General features: G+C 50.0%; 1 protein-coding gene across 2 annotated transcripts in view; it reads right to left on the bottom strand.

The window, feature by feature from the left end:
- LOC309398476 (heparan sulfate glucosamine 3-O-sulfotransferase 4-like) overlaps positions 1-24,775 on the bottom strand; it is a 96,518-nt gene extending 71,743 nt beyond the window's left edge. The window contains exon 1 of one of the 2 annotated variants that reach the window (XR_014176412.1): positions 23,992-24,775. Coding sequence is in view for 1 of the 2 variants with exons in the window: in XM_081965406.1 (XP_081821532.1) it covers positions 23,992-24,560 (569 nt within the window). In the remaining variant the exon portion in view is untranslated. The remainder of the gene's footprint in view (positions 1-23,991) is intronic. The other variant, XM_081965406.1, reaches the window with a different exon arrangement.
- Between the last annotated feature and the right edge of the window lie 867 nt (positions 24,776-25,642).

The raw sequence follows: 25,642 nt of genomic DNA, 5'->3' as shown, positions 1-25,642 counted from the left end.
ATCCTTCTTCCTGATTAAAATACAATTGTTTTGTTTTTTTAAAGGTAGTTTAACGAAGTTAAAACAGACATTCAGAGTTTCCCCTCAAATTTCATCCCTCCTCAGTAATTCCAAACAAACCAAGGATAGGTAATTACATGGACTTATTTACTTTGGCTGGTTCCATCCTCAGAATAAATGGCTGTACTCTCTTCCATACCGTCCTCGGTACTAATTATATCCATTATTTAGTTGCAGTGTCCTGGACACAGCATGCAGGTCAGGAAGACTTAATATATGAGCCGAACCGGAGAAGGCAAGCCCTGCCATGTGAAAACAGAGACAGTAACTTGGAATAAAAATAAATCAACTGAGGAAACACCACAAAATCTCCTGTCCATATGGCTGAGAACACACCCATCAGGGGAGGAGGATTACCCGTTCTAATGAAGACCCCAGCAACACAGAAAGAAATAATCGAGACCGGGAAATTGTTACCTTGAGCTCTGATGGCTGGAGCGACATCCACAATAGACACACACAGCTGTTCTCATCAGCCGTTTTCTTTTTGGGGTAAGCAACAGTATGCAAAGTAAATCAAATAACAAAAGCATGTAAGCCTGTCTCAGAATCTGCCACCTCAAGCTCTACTATCTCTACTATCACCTGGTGCCAGTCTGCCATGATCTCTGGGAGGGGGGAGGATTCGGGGTAACCAAGAGAAGCATCTATCTGCCAGAAAAGCAACTTTAAGGTCACATGGCTGAGAACAGACCGACCTACACATGAAGGAATCCTTCCAAAAAGAATCTCTTTGAATTTGGCTGGACAATGGGGGCCAGCAGGGGGGGGCACCTAAGGGAGGGAAAGTTACTCTGTGATTTGGCACACGTTTTTCAGTTCTGACTTTGCTCTACTGTGTTTCACTTGATCTTCAGTAAACTATGCCTTTCTCAACGAATGGAGTCAAGGATCGCTCTTACTTAAAAGCTCAAGTTGAGGACGGTCTGACAGCATGTGGTAAGAAAATAAAAGGAAACATGAGCTAAATCTAGTTTACACCCAAACCATCCACTTTACCTGTTCATCCCATCCTCACTGGGACCATCTTCATACTATATATCACTTCATTCACTGCCTTTTGTTCTTTTAATTTCCTTTAATTTAATTTAAGAGCCGCGGTGGCCCAGTGGTTAGAGTGCAGTACTGCAGGCTACTTCTGCTGACTATCGGCTGCCTGCAATTTGGCAGTTCGAATCTCACCAGGCTCAAGGTTGACTCAGCCTTCCATCCTTCCGAGGTGGATAAAATGAGGACCCAGATTGTTGGGGGCAAGAGGCTGACTCTGTAATCTGCTTAGAGAGGGCTGGAAAGCCTGTGAAGCGGTATATAAGTCCGGGGCTATTGCTATTCTCAGCCTTCGTCTTCCTCTCAACCCATCCACTCTTCTCCTGTCTATTTATTTTTACACTGATCCTAATTCATTCTCTCTGTACAGCCAAGCCACTGCAGTGTACAGGGTTTGCACTAAACACTCTTTTTCTGTATTCCATCCTCATCCGTTCTTGTCTTACCACCCCCATCCCCACAGCATTCCACTCACTTGCAAGCTTCTTTCTTTCTATGCCCAGATTTCTCTCCACCCATTTTCCTGTCTTTAGTAAACATTCTACCAAAGTACAAATTCATCTAACTGCTTTAGATTTTTCCTGCTGATGAATAACTTCCCATCATCCAATCCATTGTCTCCGTGCACAATGCAGCTTTTATTTCCAGATCCATCCTATTTATTGCATCCTATCTCATATTTTGTGCAAAACAAACATGGCTTTCTCTGCATTGAAAAATACAGGGACATCCACATCTCCGAACAACACACCTCTAAGGTCCCCACAGGCTTTTCATATGCATTTCTTATCTATGTGTCCCTAAATTGAACCACCTAGTAGGTATGCCACCTCCTTCTCTTCCTCCCTGCTGAATCACTTCCCAAACATTTCACAGGTAGTCCTTGTTTACAACCCTTTGCTTAGTGACCATTTGAAGTTATAGGCACTGAAAAAGTGACTTATGACCATTTTTCACACTTATGACCATTGCAGCATTCCCACGGTCACTTAATTTACATTTGGATGCTTGACAACTGATTCACATTTATGACGGTCGCAGTGTCCCGGGGTCATGTGATCACCTTCTGCGAACTTCTGACAAGCAAAGTCAACGAGGAAGCCACATTCACTTAACTAATTTAGGTTACTAATTTAACAAATGCTGTGATTCACTTAGCAACTGTGGCAAGAAAAGTCGCAAAGCAGGGCAAAACTCACTTAAATAATTTCTCCCTTAGCAACATAAATGTTGGGCTCAATTGTGGTCGTAGGTCAAGGACTACCTGAGTTCACTCTCATACCCTACCGTTGCTCTCCTTGAATTCAAGAACCAGCCTTCCGTTCTACATGCATAGCCATAACTGAAGCCTATTCGGTTTATCATCCCTAAGTCAACATAGGTATAATAATTTTTCTAGAGAGAAGAGAAAGGTGTCCTGCCAATGAGCAAAAATCTGATCTCTGCTCTCCACCTTCCCAAACTTTGTTTACTGACCTTGGCTGTAGTCCGTCAATCAGAATGTGGTCAATCCATTATTTTTCTTTATGTTCTCATCTCACACTTTTACATACTAAATTTGGTTTATTTTTGCATTAGTGACTTACTCCAAAGCTACAACATGCAAAGTAAAATTTCTTGCTTTGCAAACTCATCCCCTACAGTTTTGCATTCACTTTGGCTACTTTCCCTTTTAATGGGGAATGACATCATTCTTCCAATTATCAGGCAAAAATTCAAGCTTTATATATATGTTAAGCAAGCTGTACAGCTAATCCATAAGGCAAATCCTATCCATATTTTAACATTTATCTGTGTACACCATGTATACCTGCAATCCTTTCATTTTCCAACATTATTGTTTTTATGACACCCATTTCATCCATTTTTTCCTGAATATTAACTTTTAATTCCAATTTCACTCTCTCCCAAACAAATCACTAACAATCCCTCTTTTCATATTCATCCCAAATAATTCCACTGGAAGGGAAACCAACTATGAAATAGAAGCATAAGACTCAAGTCTCACAGAACAAGAAGTTGTCCTCCTGGGCCGTCCAGAGTTAAAGGCTGCTTTCTGGAGGAAGGGGCATAGTTGCTGTGATGGGGCATGTCATGCTGAGAGGTATAAGAGCCCCACACACACCTGGTCAGTTTTTCAGGAGGTGTGTTGTATTCCAGGAATCCAAAAGGGGACAGATAGGCTGCTGAGATGCTTCGTGTCCACTAATGATTACCCTTTCCTATCTATTACAGGTGGGGATGAGCAGTGCTTCCAGAACACACCTTGAAGATCTCCAGAAATCATGAGGCCCTACAGGCAACCGGAGGTCTTGCCAACCCCAAGTGACGTTTTCATGCATTGAGGTCAGGGTCTAAGTGAAAAGATTTGGCTCTACAGATGGTGCTCCCAAGAAGGATTAGGGCTCCTTGGCTCTGAACTCTTGTTATCTGCAAGCAGATGGACGAGTCTCACACAGATTGAAAGGATGTGCTTGGCGGGCATTTTGCCAATCTCACCAGGAGAGTCCCAAACTAGAGCAAAATCCAGAATCAAACACCCCCTGAAGGACTGGAGGCAATAATGCAGGGGAAAGGGAATACGGGTGACTCCACACCAAAGCACAGAATAGGGAAGCCAAGCAAGGAGAAGCTGAGAATCTAACACATAGGATGCCACAGGTGTGATGACTTAAGATTGGAACAGAGTCCTAGAAGGCTAAAACAACTGAAAAGAACAAACTCAATGGGAAGGGAGGGAGCAATCTGCATGAAGGAAGACAACCTGCCTGGAAATTCACGCTCTAAAACATGGAAATCCTCCAGAGAAAGTCTTCAGTCAGAATGAAATATCTACGATTATTGCTGACTGGAAACCCCTGACAGACTTTTTGTGTAAAACAGAAAAATGAACTTATGATTTATAGTTTTGATGATTAGACAGGATGGATTATAGAAAGAAGAGTTATGTTGTAACTGTAGAGCAAGAGGTAAATTTATAATTGTACTGATAACGGCTGTAAAGATGATAGGAAGACACTAGGTGTGAGAATCTTTTTCTTTCTTTTCTATTTTTCTTTTACTTTGTTTTCCTTTCTTGCACTTTTAAAGGGAGAAACAAAAGTGATATACCATTGTGGGAATTTATTATTGCAGAGGCATGAACCACAGAGGTTATTCTGACCGTCAGTGACAATTTCAACAACTCTGACATCCAATTCTGCCAGGAGACAGTGGCTGCTCTGGTTTGCGGAATATTTGTCAGAAGATGGAAAAGGAGGAACCAGGAGGTCTGCTATGATGGACATTATGCTCATCCACAAAGAGACATCAATTAAAGAAGTGAAAAGAGGCTGGAGCCTTGAAAGGAACTCAGACCTTTGAGTTCACCTACCAATGAAAGGAGGAAGAAGAGTGTTCGCGGAGGGAAGAAAATCTTCACAATTGTCACAAACTCTTCCTAATTGAGGAGAACAAGAGAGGCATTTAAGAATCCACGTGGAGAGAGGAACTTAACTTGGGCCTTGAGAAGGAAGTGGGAGAGGAAGAATAGTTTTCCAGTTCATCCTGGAAAAGTAGGAGGAAGCTTAGGGTTAGGGTTAGGCCCACCTTGACCTTATGGTCCATGAAAAGGGACAAGGAAGAGTTTGGGCAGGTTACAAGAGTCTGCAAATATATCCAACGCAAGTAAATTTGCATTCTAGAGAACCTTTTTTTGGGGGTCTGGTCTGCCTCAAAGGGCTGACACTTGTTGGAAAAAGTGTGGGAATTGTGTCCAGAAGGCTGGAGTACACACACTCTGAGGCTTGTGAGAAATGCTCCAAACAAAAAAAAAAGGCTTTTTCAGGTATACCACAAACAAAAAGACGGAGAAATGGCTGGAATCATCATGGGTGATGGTGAGAACCCCCTTTAGGTCTCTTTTTTTCTGAGAAGGGGAAAAGCCTGAGCTGGCCACCATCATGCCAGAGTGGAAGAAGGGAACTGCAGCTCAAGAGGGACCAGGAGGGAGCAAGAGAACACTTAGCCAGTTTAGAGAAACTGACATCTCAGGCCAGATGGATGATATCCCAGAGGACTGAAGGAAAGAGGCGGCAGCAGAATTGGGACCTTCTGGGGACTGGGAGCTGCTGGAGGAGAGCCAATGTTCCCATCAGTGAAAACCAAGGACCCAGGAATCGAGAGACCAACCAGCTTGACATCTGCCCTGAGCAAACCCACAACCAGCTATGAATTGTCAGGATTGTGAGCACTTGGACAGATGTGCTGGAATGAGCAGGAATCATCGTGAATTGGTCACGAAGGCCAGGCTAATCTCCTCTCTTTGGCTCTGCCTCATCTTGGGGAGCAATATCTAGTGGGAAGTCACAGGGCTCTTCCTGGATTGTCTGCTGTTCAACACTTTTAACACCAACTTTGGGCCAAAAGAAAAATTTAACAAGGAGAAACATCTGGATCTGGGGCGAAAAAATGAAAGGCACAAGTCTGGGGCAGAGGGAAGGCTGGACTGGGAGAAGCAGACCAGACTACAGGAAGTAAATGTCCCCCTCTAACCAACCCCCTCTGTTGGTTCTGCCCTTTGGGATGACCAAGAACAAGCCCATTTCCTCCTGTCTCCACCTCTGAGTAGCACAGCCTCAAAAAGACTTTGACAAACTGGCTCAACTGTGCTGGGAGGCTAAAAAATCCACCCTTTATGGAAAAGTTAAAAGCCCCTGGATACGTTCATTCTGCAGAAGAGGTGACGGAAGGCTGGGCAGAAGCCTCCAGGCCCTGAAGGAGGGAAAGAAATACAATCAGAAGAGAAAATGGACTACTTCTCTCTCATTGCAAAGCACAGAACCAAACAAGAGCCTTGAAACTGGAGCGATGCAGATTCTGCTCCAATGCCAGGAGGCATTTATAATTAAGAGTGTCAACCAGTAGAAGAGGCTGCTTTATAAAGATGTCTGTTGCTCTTCACTGGTTTCTCCAAACAGAGCCAAGGCAGCCACCTGTTCACTGCGCTTCAGTAGATCTTGTGCTGATCAGGGAGCTGGACTAGATCGCCTTTGAGATCACTTCTAATTTTACGATTCTCATTCCACCAAGAAATATTTTTCATACTTCCCCCACCAGTGTAATTCTACAGAGCTTGGTAGCACTCCAACATGAAAAGGACTCTCTTTCCTCTGTTCCAGCTAGAATTTACATCCTGTTTCCTTATGTCTACTTTCCATTCGCTCTGTTGGGAAATTAATTTAGCTTCCAGTATTTTTTCACACAGGACTCATACTGGCAGTCATTCCACTTTCAGTCTCATTTCCTTGGTCTCTTTCCTTTCCTCCTGTGTCCGTTTTTACCCAATATTTGTACTTGACACTATCAAAAACTGGCCTGAATCACATCCAGGGTCTCTCATTAAGTTTGCATCCTTTACTAAGTTTCTTAATCTTTCATCAAACAGAATAAAATCAGCCATGCTTTGCTCCAGATGCAGACTGGGCTTCCAAATGGCCAATAATTGTCTGGCTTCTCCTGATTGTCTCCATCCTCCCATTCCTGACACCTTTTTCACCTGGGTTGCCTTATTTCAGAATATGGTGTAATTTTCTCCAAATTTTGCTTCCTCCATGATCTTTGTTCAGTGTTGACATGCAACTCAAACCAATTCAAATCCTCTGACATGGATTTGAACCCTTCTGTTCATTAGTAAACCTTCAAGACCTGCACATATTCAACCACTCTGTCCCAGGAGACCTGAATCACCTTTAGATCAATTACACCTTTCTCTTCTTGCCTGAATCACATGGTCATTTTCTTCCTTTCTTTGATTTGCTAATTCATATTCTTTATCATTGTCCCCCCTCCCATTCCAGAGTGCCAAAATTACACCCATGGTTGGCACCAAAAGGACCCACAGATAGTGAGCTATCATTCTTCTCCAAGAAATGCCTTGCAAGCCAACTCATGTTGGCCAGGATCTCCCCCATCCCCACCTGGGAAGCATGTGCAGCGCACTGGCCAACATCCTAAAGACACACAGAGAGAGTGTTACATCCAGCCGGACTGAAAGGCAGTGTCAACATTGAATTGAACCTGGCAGAAGTCATTTTTCTATTCCTCAGTTGACTCGCACAATGGGAAAGAGGAAGGAGGATGAACTGTGTCGCTAGACAAAACACAGAACTTTCTCGTGGGAACTAAGGTTATCTCTACAGGTGTTGGACAGAGACAGGGAGCTCGCCAATTAACTAATTGGCCAACATAAACTTGTGACTTGGGGAGGGAGTTATTTCCTATTTTAATTATACTGAAATCATGGGAAACATTTAGAGTTGGTTTTCCATTTCATCGTGTAGCCAATGAAGAAGTTTGACCTCAGCCTCAGAGTTCTGATTCACTTGGGTTTGTTAGTCGGGATCATGACAGACAGATTCTGAGCTGCTGGGAATTCAGGGCGCCCTTTCCCTGAGGTTTTGCCTGGATGCCCAAATATTGACAAGTCTCAGTCAAAGGTGTAATTCATGAAACAGAAGGAATCCGAACTGCAGGAGACCTTCTAGGTCCATTCCCCCAACTCCTCCTCCCACCACAGGTGACCACCTGAAATGCTTCAGTGTGAGGAAACGGTTCCATTCATTTTCCATCAGGAATTCCTCCCAACCTGAATCTCAGCTCTTTAGTCTCCCTCTCACCCTCCCTGCGGGAGACCCCCTCTCATCCTTCTATAATCGCTCGATCATCCCCTCTTTTGCTGGCTTGGGCAAATCCTCAAACTGCTCCTCGCAGAGGCTTGATCTCCTGCACCCACTCCGGCATCTTCATTGGTCTCCAAAGCTAAACCCTCAATTGGATGCAGAACCTCAAGTGCAGAATAAAATTTGACCTCTGTTCTGCTAAAATGATTTCTAATCTCCATCTGCAGCTTTTTCATGTGTAATTCCAAGGCCAGGTTTTGTTTTAAAAAGCAAGGAATTATTATTAATGCCATCCAGTTGCAAAAATCCTCTAATGCAGTTCTTTGGAGAGACGTGGCTAATGCACTGGACATGGCAAAGCCCTCCAAAATACTCTTTTAGGTCAATTCTGAAAAATAAAAGGCCAGATGGAACCCAAGGCTTCTTTGGAATCCCCTATTACGAGCTGGCCTGTTCTTATGGCCAGGGCCCGGGCAGAGTCAGTTTGGCCTAGTGGCTAAGGTGCTGGCCTAGAAACCAGGAGACTGTGAGTTCTAGTTCCGACTTAGGCATTAAAGCCAGCTGGGTGACTTTGGGCTTGTCTTCAGGAGACGGTGAGCTCTAGTCCCGACTTGGGCAAGAAAGCCAAGTCGCTCCATCAGCCCAACCCACCTCAAAGGCTTCCGCTGGTGGGGGAAATGGGAGGAGGAAGGAGGATTAGCTGTTTGCTGCCTTGAGTTATTGAGAAAGTTAATTCCCCAAGGGAAGGGCCCCAAATAAAACTGCACCCTCCTCCTCAACAGAAGCAGGGAAGGAGCTGAAGAGCCAAGCTGAGCCAGCTTGCAGCACCAGGGGGCAGAAGGAGCACCCAGCTCCTCCTCACCCCTCTCCTCCAAGCCACGTGGGCTGAGCCCTGCAGGCATCTCCCTTCCTGTCCTTCAATGCACACAAAAAATCTCCCCCCATTTGACTTGGGAGGGACTCCCTGCCTCCCTGCCTCCGGACAGTCAAGCTTACTCCTTTAGGAGACCCCGACTCAGGAGTGGTACCTCCTGGGTGGGATTCCCAGCCTGTCTTGTCCAGCTGCCTGTCCTCACAGGGCCCACCAAGGAAGCCCCAGCAGGTGGCCTTCAGAGGGGCCCCACAGCCATCAAGGTTAACAGCCAGGGGTCCCCAGGACCAACCCTTTTTGAAGCCAGCCACGCCAGCCAGCACCACATCACGTGGCAATGAATCCCAAAGCTAAATTCCCTGTTTTGTGTAAAACAAAACAAAACCCCTTTATCCTGATCCTTCCAATATCCAGCAGCACTGGGCGACTCCCCCCCCCCCCCCAGTATTTGCAGAAGGAGCAACTCTCCTTCTTGTCCACTTTTCCGCATGGGGCGTGATTTTGCTCACCCAGCCCTGTGCAAGTCTTTCTCCCCTTGTTTCTGTAAGGGGGAGACCGAGGACAAGGAGGGAAGGGCAGGGCTCCAAGCTCATTCCCAGGGATGGACCAAGAGAGGAGGAAGAGGTGGCCGGCCCCAGAGACGCTCAGAGCCCCGCCCCATCCATGCTGCTTTTCCTGGGGTCCTGCAAGGAATGGGCAAAGGAAGCCCCAGGCCCCTTGGGATGCCTCTGCTGCCATTGGGGAACGGGGGCAACTTCCCAAAATCATGGGGAAAAGGGAGAGAAGCGTCATGACAGCCTCCTCAGCAGAGCTAAGAGAAATTGAACTCTTGGAAACTTGTTCTAAAATCATCATCCTTCCTTCATTGTGAGCGTCATACATTTATGGGCTGTGACTTCCCTGTGGACTTTAGAGAGCGCGACATCTCTTTTAAAAGGGGTATTTAAATACAACAGGATCCAAATCCCTTTGGATTTAGACCTCCCCAACTGGTAAAAAGCAGAAAGTTTGCCTTTCCTTCCCATGCAGAGAGACAGACAGACAGACAGACAGACACAGACAAAGGGAGACTCTACTGACCACCTGCCACCTGAAATTAGTGGTGCTTCCTTGGTTGAAATTGCCTCTTTTTCATCTTGAAAAACATATAGTTTATAAATAAAACAGTTAATTTAAAATGTCATTTTTTAAAAAAGCTGATGAAAAAACTAAATATTATTAGTACAATGGAAAAGCCAGTGATGTTAGTTCTCCAAACACATCTCAGCCAAAAAATCCTCTAAGCATCGACAACAATTAATTGAGCTGGTGCTGTTTGGTGCCTGATGACTTCACAAAGATCTCTCACAAGTTGGCTTGACACAATGATTACTTTCTATTTTCTAATGAAAAATAATCTGGAGAAAAATCTGACTAAATCATTTCTCTATACACTCTCTACTTCCAAAATTGATAGCTACATCTGCTTTTAAGTACAGTGCTAAAGAACGTGTATTTAGATTATATCAAAGAAGTAGAATTCCGTTTTATTGGAAAGGATGGTTACAGAATTTTCCTGACAAGTGAATTAATAATGGTTTAAACCAAATCCATTCCGAAATCAAAAGCTCAAGGTGCTTTTCCATGATTTATATTGCTCCAATTCTGCCTTTGCCTGTGCATTATTGGCTCAGGTGGACATCTTCAAGCCATTTTGATGCTCTAACTTTATGCTTCCATGGCCTGGAATTCCCACCTAAGACCCTATGGAGCACCACCTGGCCTGGAATGGCCCTGAGCACGCTTCCCCCATCAGGCACACCACAGAAACACACCTTGGCCTGGACCCACAGCTGGGCTTCACACGACTTCAGCACTCTAAACTGGAGCCATGCCAGGCAGAGCGCTTAGCCCAACCGAAGCCCTGGCCAACCGTCTCAATGCCTGACCTTCAGCTCCAGAGGAGGGGGAGATTCCGTGATCATCTACCGCCAGGCCCCTGGGAGGAGAGACGATCAGAAGCACAGGCCCTTCTCTGCTGCCCTCTGCTGCTAAGCTAGCTTAATCATGTAGGCCTAACCATTCCTCAAATTTCCAGCCCTCCCAGCACCTCACAGTCACAGGATGGTTCAGGCGATTGGCAACTGGCTTGCACTCACAAGATCCCTTCCCTTCCCAGCTTCCCACAAGGAAAGTCAATGGGCAATCCAACAGAGAAAGTCGCAAGATGCCGGGTTGAACCTCCCTCGCCTCCTATGCGGCATGCTACCCTGCTCCCCCCCCCCCATGGCTTCCCTGACCTTGGACACAGCCTGCACTGCCCCCCCCAAGCTCCATCCACACACAGACCCCAGCACCCAATAGCCTTACCTGGGACTCTGCTGCTTCCCACTTAATGACCCAGGCATCCTGGTGTTACCATGGCAACTGTAATGCCACTTGATGACTGCATCACTTAGAGACAGCAAACCTGTTCCCAGTTGTGTCATAACTCGGGAACTTCCTGCATTTCTTTAACGGCCAGCCACAGTGGAAGGAATGCCTTCCTTTTTGCCTGCCTTACTGATGGGGGGGGGGGGGGACGAAAGGAGCCTTCCCGGAGGTTGTGTTACTTTTGGTGAACAAGTGTTCCCCTGGGCAACAGTGTTGTCACCAACAATCCTTTCAACACAGACACAGCCTTTGGTTAGCATTGCAAGTGCTTCTACACAAATACAGACCAACCTTAATCACCACTTAAGCAGCTCAAAGCTTTAGTCCCTACTGAATTCAGATCTAAGTATTATGACTTATGACTGCAATTGAGCTCATAATTTCTGTTGTTAAGCTAGATAGTTGTTAAGTAAATTTTGCCCCATTTTGCAACTTTTCTTGTTGTCACCCACCCCACTTAAGTTAGTTAGCAAAGAAAGACCGCTAGTAAGACGGTTGTTGAGTGAACCTGCCTGCTCCTTTGACTTTGCTTGTCAGAGGGCCTCAAATGGTGATCGTGTCATCCTGGGACTCTGCAACCATCATAAGTACATGCCAGTTGCCAAGTGCCCAAATTTTGATATATGACCACGCCACAGGGGTCATAAGTGTGACCAGTCATAAATCATTTTTTCAGTGGCAATTTCAAATGGTCATTAAATAATGGTTATAAGTCAAGGACTATCAGTGTTTCTTTTATTTTTTAGTAATTAAATGGTTGCTTAATAGCTTTAGTAATCCACCAAATTATCTGGGTAGATTTTAGAATTGTTTTATTTTACTTAATAATAGTCCACGTATCTGAATTGTTTAAAGATTATATTTAATTTTGGTCACTGACCACAGTATTATATTTCTTTGTTGGTTCTAAGGAGTGCCAGCAAATAATTCCATTCTATCTTTTTAAAAACTAGGGATTCCTCAGAACCAATCTTTTCTCTTTGAAAAACACAGAAACAGAAGAAACAGCTGCAGCCAGAAGCCTTTTGTTCTCATTCCTCTTAAAATCCCCCAAAGCATCACAAATGGGGGCCCCAACACTCCTGCTTTCCTTAAATATTCCTGGTCTCCCCCAAGTGGGGTGGAGGGGAACACTTGCCCCAGTGTCTGTCTGTCTGTGTGTGTGTGTGTGAGAGAGAGAGAGAGAGAGAGAATGTGTGTGTGTGTGTGTGTGTGTGTGTAGATCAGCACCCCACCCACCCCCAATCAGGCAGGATTAAGCTTCAATTATGGCTTTTAAGGGGCATCTGGAGTTTGAAGGTGGCATCCAATTTTCCCACTCGCTGCGGTGCTTAACAGCCCCAAGCGAAGAGGGTCCTGCTTGTCTGAGGCTGCCTGACAGCAGCCTCCCCCTCCCATCAGGGCTCCATCTCTTCCTGACCTGGGGTGAGAATAACACCCTCGCCTCTCTACCTGTAGGACTACGCCCCAGAGTGGACGAGGGAGTGGAGGATGAAGCAGCCAGGGACGGTTCCAACCAAGCCCATCTGGAAGCAGCTCAGGGCCCAATTGGGGGGGGGGGGATCTTCTTCCTAAGAACAAGGCAGGAGGAGGAAGGAAGCCTGGCAGCTGATTGGCATAGGATGACACCCCACCCATGGCCTCCTTTCCTTGGGATCCCTCTCGTAAAAAGGCAGCAATTCTCTTCTTTGGGGAAGGACAAAGGAGGGGAAATCCAATTCCTCACCTCAGTCCAGAGACATTTCAAGCGCCACTGCCACACTCCACATTCAGCCTCGTTCTTTTCCCCCTTCGGGCACCCCAAGACTTTCCAAGGCAGAGCGCCAGGGGCTCCCAGGCCCAGATCCTGCTTGCAACGGGTGCACAGCTTCAGGACCATGGAGCCCAGAAGGGACAGTGGGAAGGAGGGCCTGGCCTGAACTGCTGCCAGGGAAAGAGAGCATCTGGGTCTTCTTGGTGCCCAGAAAGAGCATCTCCTGATTGGCCGAGTTTGCAGGGAAGACACACTTCCCCAGCTTGCCACATTGTGGTTGGGGGCCTGGCAGTCCAACCCACCCATTGGATGCCCAGAAGTCCGGCCAGGAAGCCTGAGCCCTGCACCAATAGCCCACCAGGCGGCTTGTGGCAAAACCAGGTATTGGCTCTAGGTAGTGCCAAGAGAAGCTGAAGGAATTCCTTCCTTTCCAACAGATGCTATAGTTGGGACATTTTCCAGAAGAGAAGCACCTGACTTCACCTGAAGAAAAGGAGAATTCCCTTCTCATGGGATGGAAGTACCAATTCATCCCCTCAGATACAAGAAAACTACCCCAAAATGCTAGATGCTCTTCAGCTGTTTTAGGTCCTAGCTTCCATCAGCCACTGCCACCAGGGTCAAGGTTCAGAAATGTGGGTAATGTAGAGCCAAACACCCAAAGCACTTGTGTTACCTGCTCCTCAGTGATCAGCACAGACTGAGGATACATCATAAATTCTGAACAAACACACCTGCAGAGTCTGCTCCCAACAGAACTGCTTGCTGGGTGTTTCAGATGGTCAAGGGGAAAAAGTGGGGGGAGGCAGACATGTTATTTTCAGAGCAGAAAGAAGACCAAGAGGTTGTTAGGGGTTTTCCAAAAAAAGCTTTTATTTCTCCTAAGAAGCTATTTAAAAGTTACTATTAGCTTTTAGGGCTCTGCAGGCAAGCAAAGAACCAGAAAGTTCAGCAGAAGATTTCTAACCTGGGAACTTCATCATGCCCCTCCCCCCCTGCTCATCAACCGTAACCCATTTTTTGGAAATCCTCTTTCCACACAAAAAAGTTTGCCCAATGGAAGCATCATCCTCATCCTCTACGTTGCCTCTTTTGTGTTTTGCCTAGTTATCATCTCAGGAAGCCAGCAGGGAACAGGGCAGCTTGCAAGGCAGCCTCCTTCTCCGAGAAGGGAAGTCCTGTCCTTTTACTCTGCATTCAGATGGGCTCAAAATTCATCACAAAAGGTGAAATCAGACCAGAGGAATCTCAATGCTTTGAATTATGGAGAGCTGCAACAAACAGCTGGGCTCAGCCTGAGAAGAGGACACCCTGGGGTTGTCTGAAAATTGACAGCTCTGGGCAGCTACAGCAAGCAGGATGCTTTGAATTATGACTGACCCGGAATGAGAAAAACGAGACATTGGAAAATCACTTGCGGCCAAGTGTTATTTTCATCCTTTGCAATACTGATATCCATCCATCTTCACCTTCAACCACAGGCTGAACCTCAGGATATCAGAGGATGCCCACCTGCATTTTAAGGAAAGATGCAACAGATTCTTGATAACAGTAAATTGTCTGCCACCCTCGAAAGCTCCTACGGCAAATAACTAGGTCTCATTGGAAAGGAAAAGCTCTTGCTGGAAGTTTTTGGTCATAATCCCCACTCTCTTTTCAAATGAACCTTACTAGTCAGAGCTCTGAGGTCCTGTTTTGGGATCGATTGTTCCTGGTTTAAGTTTCTACAAAAGGCCTCTGGCAATATGGAAACACATTCCTGGCTTGAAGGATGAGGGACGAGCCATCCAGGAATGTTGAGCTGAGAGAGAGAGAGGGAGGGAGGGGGGTGCGCATGTTCCTGATTCTTGTAAGCTACCGATTAACTCTGCCAAAAAAAAAGCAGACAATCTCCTTGCACTGAAAAAAAATTGAAAATTGCTGCAAAGTATTGACATTAATAGAGGGAATAAAACAAACCTGGCCATGAACATTAATCACAACAATAAAAGCTGAATTTCTGTTCATCAGAAATCTAGATAGGGAAGATCAATATAACATGGCTCTCAAAATGTAGCAAGCCAACTCTTTGTCAAACCCCAAACAAGATTTACACAGAGATTTATAAACCAGGTTTAATGGCAGGAAAAAGGTGTCAGGACACAGAATCCTGAAAACCGAATAAGCAAAATGCCAGCCCTAATCTTGAGTGAAATAATTGAGACGGAGCCTCTGGGAAACGTTTGATTTTGTTTCTCAGAACTGCTAAAGTGAAGAACCATCAGGCCTCTTGGCAAGTACAACGGACTGAAACGTCCATGTTTTGACATATTTCCTTTTCCCTCTCAGTGTCCGAGAGCCTCTCAAGAGGAGGATATGCCCTCCTGGGTGCCCCTACAGTGAAGGTCCTCTGGCTAATCTCACCCACTTCATCTCTTGATGACCGACGGAGGCATCCAAAAAAGAACTTCGGATTTTGGAACAGCTGCATACGTTAATTGGGCATCAGCTGCCATCATTTCATGGATCAGACATGGCATTTGGACATGTACCTAGAAATTTACAGGAAACTAAAAAGATGTTTCATGTAGTTAGGATCAACAATCATATTTTAGAACTGCTGAAGTTTCAAGATAGTCTTTGACTAAGCCTTATTTCAGCGGGATGTACTGTACTCATCCAATATGATGCTTTCGGTCTTTGAAAATATAAATAACTTTTTTCTAGATTAGTGCAAAGCCACTGGCAATGAACAATCTTCTCGCCGAGTCTCCTCGCTGCTTCCAATGGGCAATTGGAGCCTGGAAACAGATCCTCCAGAACAAATAGTCAGGATCAGGGGTGAAATTCAGCAAGTTCTGACAGGTTCTGGAGAACCGGGAATGGAAATTTTGAGCAGTTTGAAGAACTGGCAAATACCACTTCTGGCTGGCCCCAGTGTGGGGAGTGGGGAGGGAATGGATATTTTGCAGTAACCTTCCCCTGCCACATCCACTAAGCCACAGAACTGGTAGTAAAAAAATAGAATTTCACCACTGGTCAGGACGACTTAAAGTCGTGGATAGGGAGACCAGCGGTGATCAGATCATGGGTCAACTTTGGTCTATCACCAGTATTGGCACCTGAAAGCCTATCAACAAAGCTAAAGACCAAATGAAAGGTCCCTCGAGCTGACCCAACCGACTTGACTTTTGGTCTCTGATCCAGCTCACTCAGAAGCTCATGTCCGGATAATAAGACCTCCCCAATTGCAAAGAATCTACTCAGGGACTGGATGTTCATTTGTGGAGCCACGCATCCCCTTGGCCACCTCCCCTTTGCTCAAGATTTTGCATCAGCTCCAAGCTCCCCCTTGCCCTCCTCCTTCCCATACTTGCTCCTCAGATAATTTCCATGCTCATCTTATTCATCTTATCAACCTACCCATCCTGTAACCTTGGAGGTGAACAGTAATTTAAGGTGTAGTCTGCTTCTGTTTATATTACGTTTTTTTTTTAATTAAAAGAGTTTTGTACAAACAAATTTTCCCCGTTTTCACCCCCCCTCCACACAATATAAATCTCATACAAATGCTATACCCCCCCAACCCCCCCAAAAAAATTCACATTCAAATATTATACCAAACACTTTACCCCCTCCCCTCCCCCCATCTTAAAATAGATTACTCATAACCCCTCTCCTCCCAACAAACACTATATAAATTTCTCTTAAATTAATAATAACACATTGATCATTTTCTAAGCTAATTTAACATCTATAACTCTTAATATAAATTTCTCCTAGCCTAACAATGTTTCATTAATCCCATCTTCTAATTTATTCATATATATATATTGCCCCACCCTCCACCCTAACCCTCCCCCACCTCCCATATTACGATTTTTAAAAGAATTCACAGGACAGTTTGTCAAGGTAAATGCCTTCAGTTATATAAGGGCAGTGGTGTTAGTAATAGTTGAAGTCGTAAAGAGCCCAGAAGTTTATGACCCATCCTCAATGCCTGCAGCATGTAAAAACTGGTGTGAGTCAGGACAGGAATGCTTTCTCTAAGTTGGACACTTTCATGCATGGAAGGAAAAACAGCTAATTTTCCTCAAATATACACACTCTTTCTTCCGCTCTCAAGCACTGCATATTTAAAAGGATTTTCTCGCTCTTCCCCCCCCCTCTTTTTTTTACATATGACATAAAATGAATCAGTGAATAAAACCGCCAAGCTTGGAAACAAAAAGCGGCAACGCCCACCCTGCTCACCCAATTTTTGCAAGGCATTCCTCTCTCCCCTCTCCCTCTCTCACATGCACACCCTAATTTTTCAGCCTCAACATGCTGGTGAAGTAGCACCAAGGACACCATTTCTGGACCTCAGCAGCAGCCTCCCTGTCAGCCACAGCTCAACCACCAATAAAAAGGTCCCAGAACCAAGAAGCCATTTCCTGCTTAGGAAAGCCAGACACCAGTCTGACACTATTTTTAGTGCAAAGACCCTTACAGAAGAATGATCTGGCAAAGTGTCACACATACAGCCCACAAAGACACACTAGGAGAGCAGGCAACACAGGGGAACAGACTGGATAGTCTCCAAGGAACAGGGTACCAATAGCCAAGGTCTCATTCTCTCTCCACTGAGGAGACCAGCTGGGAAGTTGGATGAGGAACAGCCTTTGGTCTTCTCCGGGTCTCTGGACCTCCAGACCAAACGAGGTTCTGAGGTTCGCAGAACACCATACACCTGAAGTGCCTGAGCTCTGCAGTTCTTCTTCCAGACTCCCTCGGTCTCTTGGACAGGGCCATCTGCCACAGTGGGATCCACAATTCTATAGGGAGCCTGAGAGAAGGAAATCCAGTCCCAGCAGCAAAAACATCATCCAGACCAGCCCACTATGGACTTTCAGACTCTTGCCCCCCTGAACCCACCCAGTAGCTAGGGATGAAAAGCAACCGTGGAGGAGGTTTTGGGTCCTGGCAGCAGAGCCAAAGAAAAGGGGCTGCCTTGGGGGGAAGCCCCCTCCTCGCCCCACTTGCCTGGGAGGTTTGGCCTCGCTCTTAAGGGACACGTTCCCCTTTTCTCCTTCGGGGAAACACCTGGGAGGCCTCAAGCAAAAGGAATAAAATCCAAACCCAATTAAATTAAATGCACAACTCCCTATTAAAATGCAATCAATAATTCTGAACAAAGGAGTCAAGCCACTCCAAAGGCCGTATTAAGGCGCCCTCTCTCGGCACCCCTGCGCACTCCAGCCTTGCACAAGAAGCAACGGGCTCCTTCCAGGGAAGGGCCAGGGACTGCAGAGGCTGCCTGGCCTTTTCCAGAGGTGCACCGTGGCTGATGTGTAGGTCACCATCTCTAAAGTATTGTCCATGTGGACAGAAGCAAACCTGCCGGTCCTCCGATTCCTCCTTCTCCCTTTCATTCCTGGACAGAGGTGAACGGGGGGGGGGGAGCAGCCTCTGCACACAGGACATCTGGAAGGAGGCCAGGGCAGCGTCCAGGGCTGCCTTCCCCCAACCTCCCCTTCAGGGCAGCTTGGGATCTGCACTACCAAGTGGCTCTTTTAGTGAGGCCATGGGGCCGCTGTGGGGCTAGGGAAAAGTATGGAGGGGCAGCGGCCGCTGCAGCACCTCTGAGCCGCTCTCCAGCAGCCATGGAAACCAATCAGCCCTCCTGCCTTCCTGCTCAGAGCCCCAACACCCCCCCCCCCAACACTGCAACATGATTCTGTCTTTCACACTCCCAGTTCTAGGGAAACACGGAGCAATTCGATCGGGACTTCTGGGGAACTGAACTCTCAAAGCCAATCCTGCAATCTGCCTGGGAATTCCATCTGCAGCTCCTGCCAGGAGCTCTGCGGGATGAAGGTTACAACTTTGGAAAGCAGCTGGATAGGAAAATAAAAAGCCAAGGAAGCTTTAGGGTCCGCTGGGATTGCAAGTAATCAATCACCAAAGCCGGTTCCCAGGATTACTGTCGGTATGTAAAGCCGCCCAAAGGTAATTCCTATGGTGAAATGTTGATCTGCCTCCCTTCGCAGCTCTTTGCACTAGGCCGGTGGCTGCTTATTCCTACCCCAAGCCTTCTCAATCCATGCAAACCTTCCCAGGCAAAAATCATATGAAAGAAATGACCGCTACGTACAAGCCGTGGGAAGAGTCCCACATGAACCCCACCAGTCCTGAAACCATGAAATATCTGCTGAAGTGCACAGTATAATGACTAGGGAAAAAGGAGGACCCCCCCCCCAGGGGAGAGAGGGCCTGGGGCTCCATCTTTACTCCATGCAGAGAATCACAGATCCATCAAGGCAGGAAGTGACCTGGGACGTCCTTGGTGACAGCTTCAGCCAAAATCCCAGCAGAGGCGTCTACTGTAGACACTCTAACTAAGGCAGGTTTTCTGGGGGGCACCTTTATAGACACCCCCGAGGAAGAACAGTCCACCACCTCCTGAGGATCTGTCCTACTGGCAAACAGATCTCACAGTCAACCCAAAACCACTCTTTGTATCAGAAAGCCCTGGCTCCTTCGTCTTCTGAACAGGCCTGGACAATTCTTTCCTGCCTGCAGAGTTCTCATCTTCAGGCTAAAGAAACCCAGAGCTTCCACATCCCCCTTCCAGTCTCCAGATCATCTCTGGGACCCCCAGCCCACCCTCCGCTGAGCCCGGGACCGCTGCCCACCTAGAGCTGCCCACAACATCCTCTCTGTAGCCCGACCAAGGTAAAAGAGAGAGCACCTCTGGCTACTCTGGCTGCTGACACACAGAAGGAGCCTCAGGTTGCACCACTTTTCCTTCTCTCTGCTCTGGTTGGTTCCCACCCAAATGCAAGATGCTGCCTTTGTCCCTGTTGGGCTCCCCCCCACCTGCTTTGGCCTCTTGTTCAACTTGTCAAGATGCTCCTGAGCTCCAATTCCGTCCTCAGATGTTTTCTTTTCTACCTCCACAGTTCAACCCTGGGCTATATTTGTTCTTCTACTGGAACTCTTCCATCTTTGTGTTGTCCGCAAATATTTTGTAATGCCTCCTCCAGGCCATTTGCAAACATGGAGAAGAGCCCAGGGCCAAAAGAAACCCTCGCAGAGCCAAAGAACGGCACTCATTGCTCAGACAGTTCTGGGTCCGGCTAATCACAGGATAATCCAGCAACATTTTGCCAGTTTTTCCATCAAAAACTCACCAAAAACTTCTTTAGTCACCACATCCACAATTCTCCTGTGGTCAACTGAAGTTTCAGCAGCAAATATAATTTGTCACGATTTGTTCTTGATAAATCCATGCTGACATCTGCTAAGCAATCGCATTCTTTTCCAAATGCTGACTGCTTAATAATTTGTCCCCAGATTTTGTCCAGGACCAACATCAAGCGAACAGGACCTATCTCGGAAACTCCTGGCCTCCCCCTCCTCTTCCTGAAGCCAGCCCCATCCCCCTCTCAGGAGAAGAGCTGAGCCACGCAGGAGCAGCCTGCCTTTCTCTCTCCTGCAGACCCAGCTCAAACGCTGCTCTTCCCTCTTGGGAGACTCCTTCTTTGTACTTTGAAGGCCTTCCTGACACATTCAGACTACTGCAAACTTCAGCTGCTGCTGTCCTCACCTGGAGAATTGGAGAATCACCTTGGTGAATTCCCAGCAGCTTCCCCAGTTAAGGCCCTCTGTGTGACAGCATGACACTCGCAGGAAAGGGGGAGATCGCAGTAAAACACTGCTTTTGTCAGGCTGACCCCCTGCTCTGCCCCAGAGGCAGCTGGATGCCACCCAATCCTGCTGCTTCTTCTACAAAATTCAATCGGCCAGTCGGGAAACACCCAGATAGACGTCAACTCCCTTAACTGCAGAGGAGCTGAACATGCTAACCTGCATCCAGCGCCAGAGGCAATTAAGCTGGCTGCCCCCTCGCCTCCCCCCCCCACGCCTCTACCATGTGCTGCATTATTGCCAATGTCAGGGGTTCCAAGAAGCGCGGCAGCAACTGCCATCCCCATTGCCTTGGCAGAGCCCAGAGCTCTTCAAGTTCACTGAATCGCCAGAAATCCCCCCCCCAAAAAAGTAGAGGTCCACTTCAGGTTGATTCTCCCAAGCTGGCTCTGGGCCAGAGGAGCCAGCCCCGTAGCCAGGGGAGGCTGCAAGGAGGCCACAGCTGCTTTCCTGGGCCCAGAAATACCCCCCCCCAATTTGGCTGCACCCATCTGGGGTCTATTCCTGCTGAAAGCTCTGGCGGGTGCAGAGCAAATGGGTGGACGAAGGGAGGGGTCCTTCCACCAATCCATTTTTCTGGATGATCTGAGAGCGAGAGGAGGATCTCCTGGTGTCTCCCCCCCCCAATACTTTCTGGTCCCGTTTTCCACGAGGGCTGTGCTTATGTGACCCACTTGGCCAGCCAGCCATAAACCCAGCATGGCATCTGCACAGCACTCCAAGGTGATTAGATGGCTGTGTTCAATGCATTTGTGGTTCAGGAGGTTGTGTGTTGTGTTGAGGGGGCAGCAGCCAGGCCAGGTGTTCTCCATCCACTCCCCTCTCTCTCTTTCTCCAGCATGAGTCAGTTGGTTGGTCACACCCTCGCAGCAGCCCCACCTGCCCCCTCCCCAAACACGTCGCTCCCCACCTTCAATCTTCCCTTTCCAGCCAGGAAGTTCCCCCGTTTCCTGCCGGCTTTTCACCCAGCTTTTTACAGCAATCCTGCCTCCCCCCCCCCCCCAATCTCGAGGGGCAGCACAAAGCCCACAGCCATCACGGGCAGCCAAGTTGGACCCCCTCTTGGCTGAGAAGCAGAGCTTCAATAGCAAAGCTGCAGGAATCTTCCAGGAATTTGGCCCGCCCCAACCGCATCGCGGCTCCTGTGCCCACATCTTCCGAAGCAGGCAGTGCTAAGAGGCCACGGAGGGCTGAGGCGAAGCCAGAATGAGCAGTGTCACCTCTTGCTGTGTGAGCCATTAACTGGGCATGCACACCCACGCACAGCCATGCCACTCGGAGCAAATGTCAGAGTGGAACCAATCCAAAAGCCCCCCCCCCCCCAGGCCTGAGTTTGAGACCACGGAGCTGACAATTCAGCTGAAGCCACAGGGCCAGCAAAAATGAGCCAAGAAAGAGCTGCTTCTGCAGGAAGCCTCCACTCTGGCCAGAGAGGCCCCTCGGCCACCTGCCTTTCTGGCACTAGCCAAAGCAGGGGAGGGGGAGCTGCATGGGCGGAAGGCAAGGAGCAGGGCCAGCAGTTGACCAATGAAGCGGCTGCCTCGGGACGGGACGGGACGGCTAGGTTCTTCCCTGGCACCGGATGGCCATCTATGGCAGCTTAATAATTTGGACCAGATCAGTTTCAGACCTCCCACATTTGTTGAATTGGCTGGACAGAGTCCCTGGCAACCCCTTTCCTAGAATCCTGGATCATCTCAGTTCTGTTGGAGCCATCACACAATGCAAAACGCCCTGGACTTTCCTGACGCACTTCCTAGAAGCCAGGAGAGAAGGGGGGGGGGGTGAGCTGCATTCAGGAAGCCCCTTCTGGGTGCTCCAATGCTCCCCCAGAAAGTCACAGCCACAAATCCCTGGGCTGGGCTAAGACTAAGCACTCCGGGCAGCAAGACCCCAGCCAGAGGAGAATCCCCATCACCACTGAAGAATGAGGGGCTTGTCAGGGGCCACAGGAGCTGCCCTCAGCAGGCTTCCAGCCCCAAGGACACCCAAAACACTGAGCCCCATTTCAGGGAAGCCAAAGCCGATGGACTAAGCCACATGAGTGACACAAACCATGCCAGAAGCAGAGAGAGCTGTCCCAGGGGTGGCCAGCAGCCTCTCCCTGCAGCACACACCGGCTGCAGCTCCCCCACAGTGCAAAGGGACTGGAAGCAGAATTGGCCCCTCCAGACTCTGCACATGACAGGCAAGGCAGCTCCTGGCTTGAAGCCTCCGTCCCAGGAGCCACGCTGGAGGCGGCTAGGTGCAAACTGCACATCAGAAGGGCAAAGAGGCGCCTCTCCCACCCCAAAGAGCCACAGGGACTCTTTCAGACTCCAGGCAGCAAACACAGACACTAAACACACACACACACAGCAAAGTAGCCGAAGCAAGTGTGTAAGGATGCAAGTAGGGACTTCTTCCTGCCTCTTGTCACCCACCGGCTCTGGGGAAGCCCCTGTTTTCAGGGCATCTCTAACGTCTTCCCTGGTGCCCCTCGGGAGGGCTAAAAGATAGGCACAGAAAGTGAGCAGGCAGCTGAGCAAGGAAGGCAGCCATGCCCCCCCCCCAGCAAAGCTCAGCACCAACGGCCACCCCACAGGGGCTCCCTGGGCCCCTCTGCTCAGCAATGCCCAAGACTTCCCAAGACAGAGAAGTCCTAAGGGTGCAGACTATCCGCCTCCTCCTCCTCCTCGAGGCTGGGCTCTCCTGGGGTCCCCCTCCTTCCTGAGCTTTCAGAGGCCCAGCAGAGCCTTAAACTTGGGGAGGGCCAGGAGAGCCTTGTGCAGCTCCCCCCACAGGCTCAGGAGCGAGCCGGGCAGCCTTTTCCAGCAGCTGCCAGCCCCAGAGACGACACCTTCGACCCAGACCCCTGCCCTGGAATCCCCCGGGGAATCCGGGAAGAGGCAGCCGTTATCTTCAGGGCCGAAGCCGGGCGGCGGAGCGTCGCGAAGCCAAGCAGCGGCCACTCTGCAAGGGGGGAGGGAGATTTCCAAGCGGTGGGCAAAGGCATTAAGTCGCGGGGGGGGGGGAGCCTGTCCCAAAGCGGCCAGGTTGCTCCTCAGCCCCGAGTTTTGCCTGCTGCCCCCCGTCTCCCCCAGCAGCCGCTCCCTCGGGGGTCCCTTAAGACACGAAGAGGCTCCTCGGGCAGGCGAGCCTCCTGCCCACCCGGGGCTGCTCCCTCCAGAGGCACCGATCCCAACCCCGCCCCGCGCCCCGCTTCTCCTCCGCCCGCCGCGCCGAGGGTGCCGAGGCAGCTGCGGGTGCAATCGGCGGTGCCCGACCAAGCCGGGAAGCCTCGCCACCTCCGCGCGCCCGACGGACCGGCAGCCGGCTGAGAGCCGAGCGGGGCCGCTTCGCTTTCCCAGCCGGCCGGCGGTTCCCTCCACACCTGCGGACGGGCGGGGGCGCCAAGCGGCTCCTGCTGCGCGCGGAGGCAGCGGCGGCGCTCGAACGGCCCGGCTGGAGGGCGACCGGCGCCGCGGAGCTCCGTGCCTGCCGCCCAGACAGCCTCCCACGCCCGCCCGCCGCCTCACCTGTACCAGTCGAGGCCGTGGCCGTAGTTGCGGTCGAAGAAGTGGGGCTCGGTGCCCACGGCGCGGACGTCGGGGTGCGCCCGGAGCGCCTCCAGCAGGGCGCGGGTGCCCCCCTTCTTCACCCCGATGATCAGCGCCTGCGGCAGCCGCTTCTCCCCACAGGCCGGCGTGGCCGTGGCGTCCGCCAGCTCGTCGGCGGGGGCGGAGGTGCTGGCGTTGCCGCCGCCGCCGGGGCTTTCGGCCGGTCGCCCGGGGACGGCGGTGGGAGGGCTGATGGTGGCTGCCTGCGCGGCGGCGGCGGCGGCCGAGCTGCTCCGAGCCGGCACCGCTTCTGCTGCTGTGGAGCCCGGCGGCGGCGGCGGCGGCGAGGCGGTCGGGGGCTGCGCGGGGCGGCCGGGGCGGCGGCTGGCCGGGGGCGCGGCGGGGCTGGGCGAGCCCTGGGCGGCCAGCGGGGAGCGGAGGGTGCCGGGGCCGCCCATGAGGCTGTAGCAGGCGTAGGTCAGGCAGAGCGAGAGGCTGCACATGCAGAGCAGCTTGCGGGCGGGGGGGCCCTTAGGCGGGGGGGCCATGCCGCCTGCCCGCGCCCAGCCCCGGCCGCATCGTGTCAGCCCGGCCGCCGCCCCCCCGGCTGCAGGGGCCGCTGCCGCCCTCCCGCCCCGCCGCCGCCCGAGGGGAGCCCCGCATGGCACAGCCGCCCGCCCCCTCCTGCCCGCTGCCCGGGCGCCCCTGGCCAGTCAGCCACACCGCCGGCCGGCCCAGGCTCCGCGCCCCGCCAGCTGCCCGAGCAGGGAAAGTTTGGCCCGGGGTAGGGGCTGGGCGGCGGCGGCGGCGCTTCGGTTGCTGAGGGGGGCCGGCCGGCTGGCTGGCCGCCTCCTTGAAAGGCTGGCGAGGGGAAGCCCCGCCCCGAGCTCCGCCAACCCTGCGCAGGCAACCTTGGGGGGGCGGGGCTGCGGGCGGCGCGGGAAGCCGAGGCGGGCGACGGGTTCCGGGGCTCGTGCAAAGTGCGGCGGCAGCTGCAAAGCCCCGCGCGGCTTGTGCCCCCTGGCGCAAAGGGCAAAGCCTGCCCAGCTGCCCGCGGGGATCAATCAATCAATCAATATTTATTTCTAAGCCGCACCCTCTCCCGAAGGACTCGGGGCGGCGTACAACAAAACAAATAAAATACAAAGTACAATACAATACAATACAAATCTGGACAGGACATACATATAACAAGGACGTATATAAGACATATACAAGGAGGAGGTAGGCTGATAGCTAAAAACAATTAAACAATTAACAATTAAAACAATTAAAAAGTCACATTATTTAAAACCCCAAAAAATAAATTCAATTGAATTACATTAATAAAAAACCCGTCAGGAGCGATATAGTTGGATCATGGATGAGCCAGGCCAGCTACTTGGAATAGGTGGGTCTTGAGCTTAACTCTGAAGGAACGGAGGTCAGACGTAGTCCTAATATCCAGAGGGAGGTCATTCCACAGGGCTGGGCCCGCCACAGAGAAGGCTCTACTCCTAGGCGCCGCCCCTCGACACTGTCTGGTGGACGGCACCTGGAGGAGTCCCTCTCTGTGCGAGCGAATTGGTCGTAGGGATGTATGGGATCTCGGCCAGCCTCCCCTCCGCCGCTCTCCCCGCCGGCGCTGGGC

The sequence above is a fragment of the Natrix helvetica genome, assembly GCF_964273705.1.
Source record: "Natrix helvetica genome assembly, chromosome: 13".
Classification (NCBI taxonomy): domain Eukaryota; kingdom Metazoa; phylum Chordata; class Lepidosauria; order Squamata; family Natricidae; genus Natrix; species Natrix helvetica.
The sequence above is the reverse complement of the archived record's forward strand: the minus strand, read 5'-3'. Positions and strand labels throughout refer to the sequence as shown.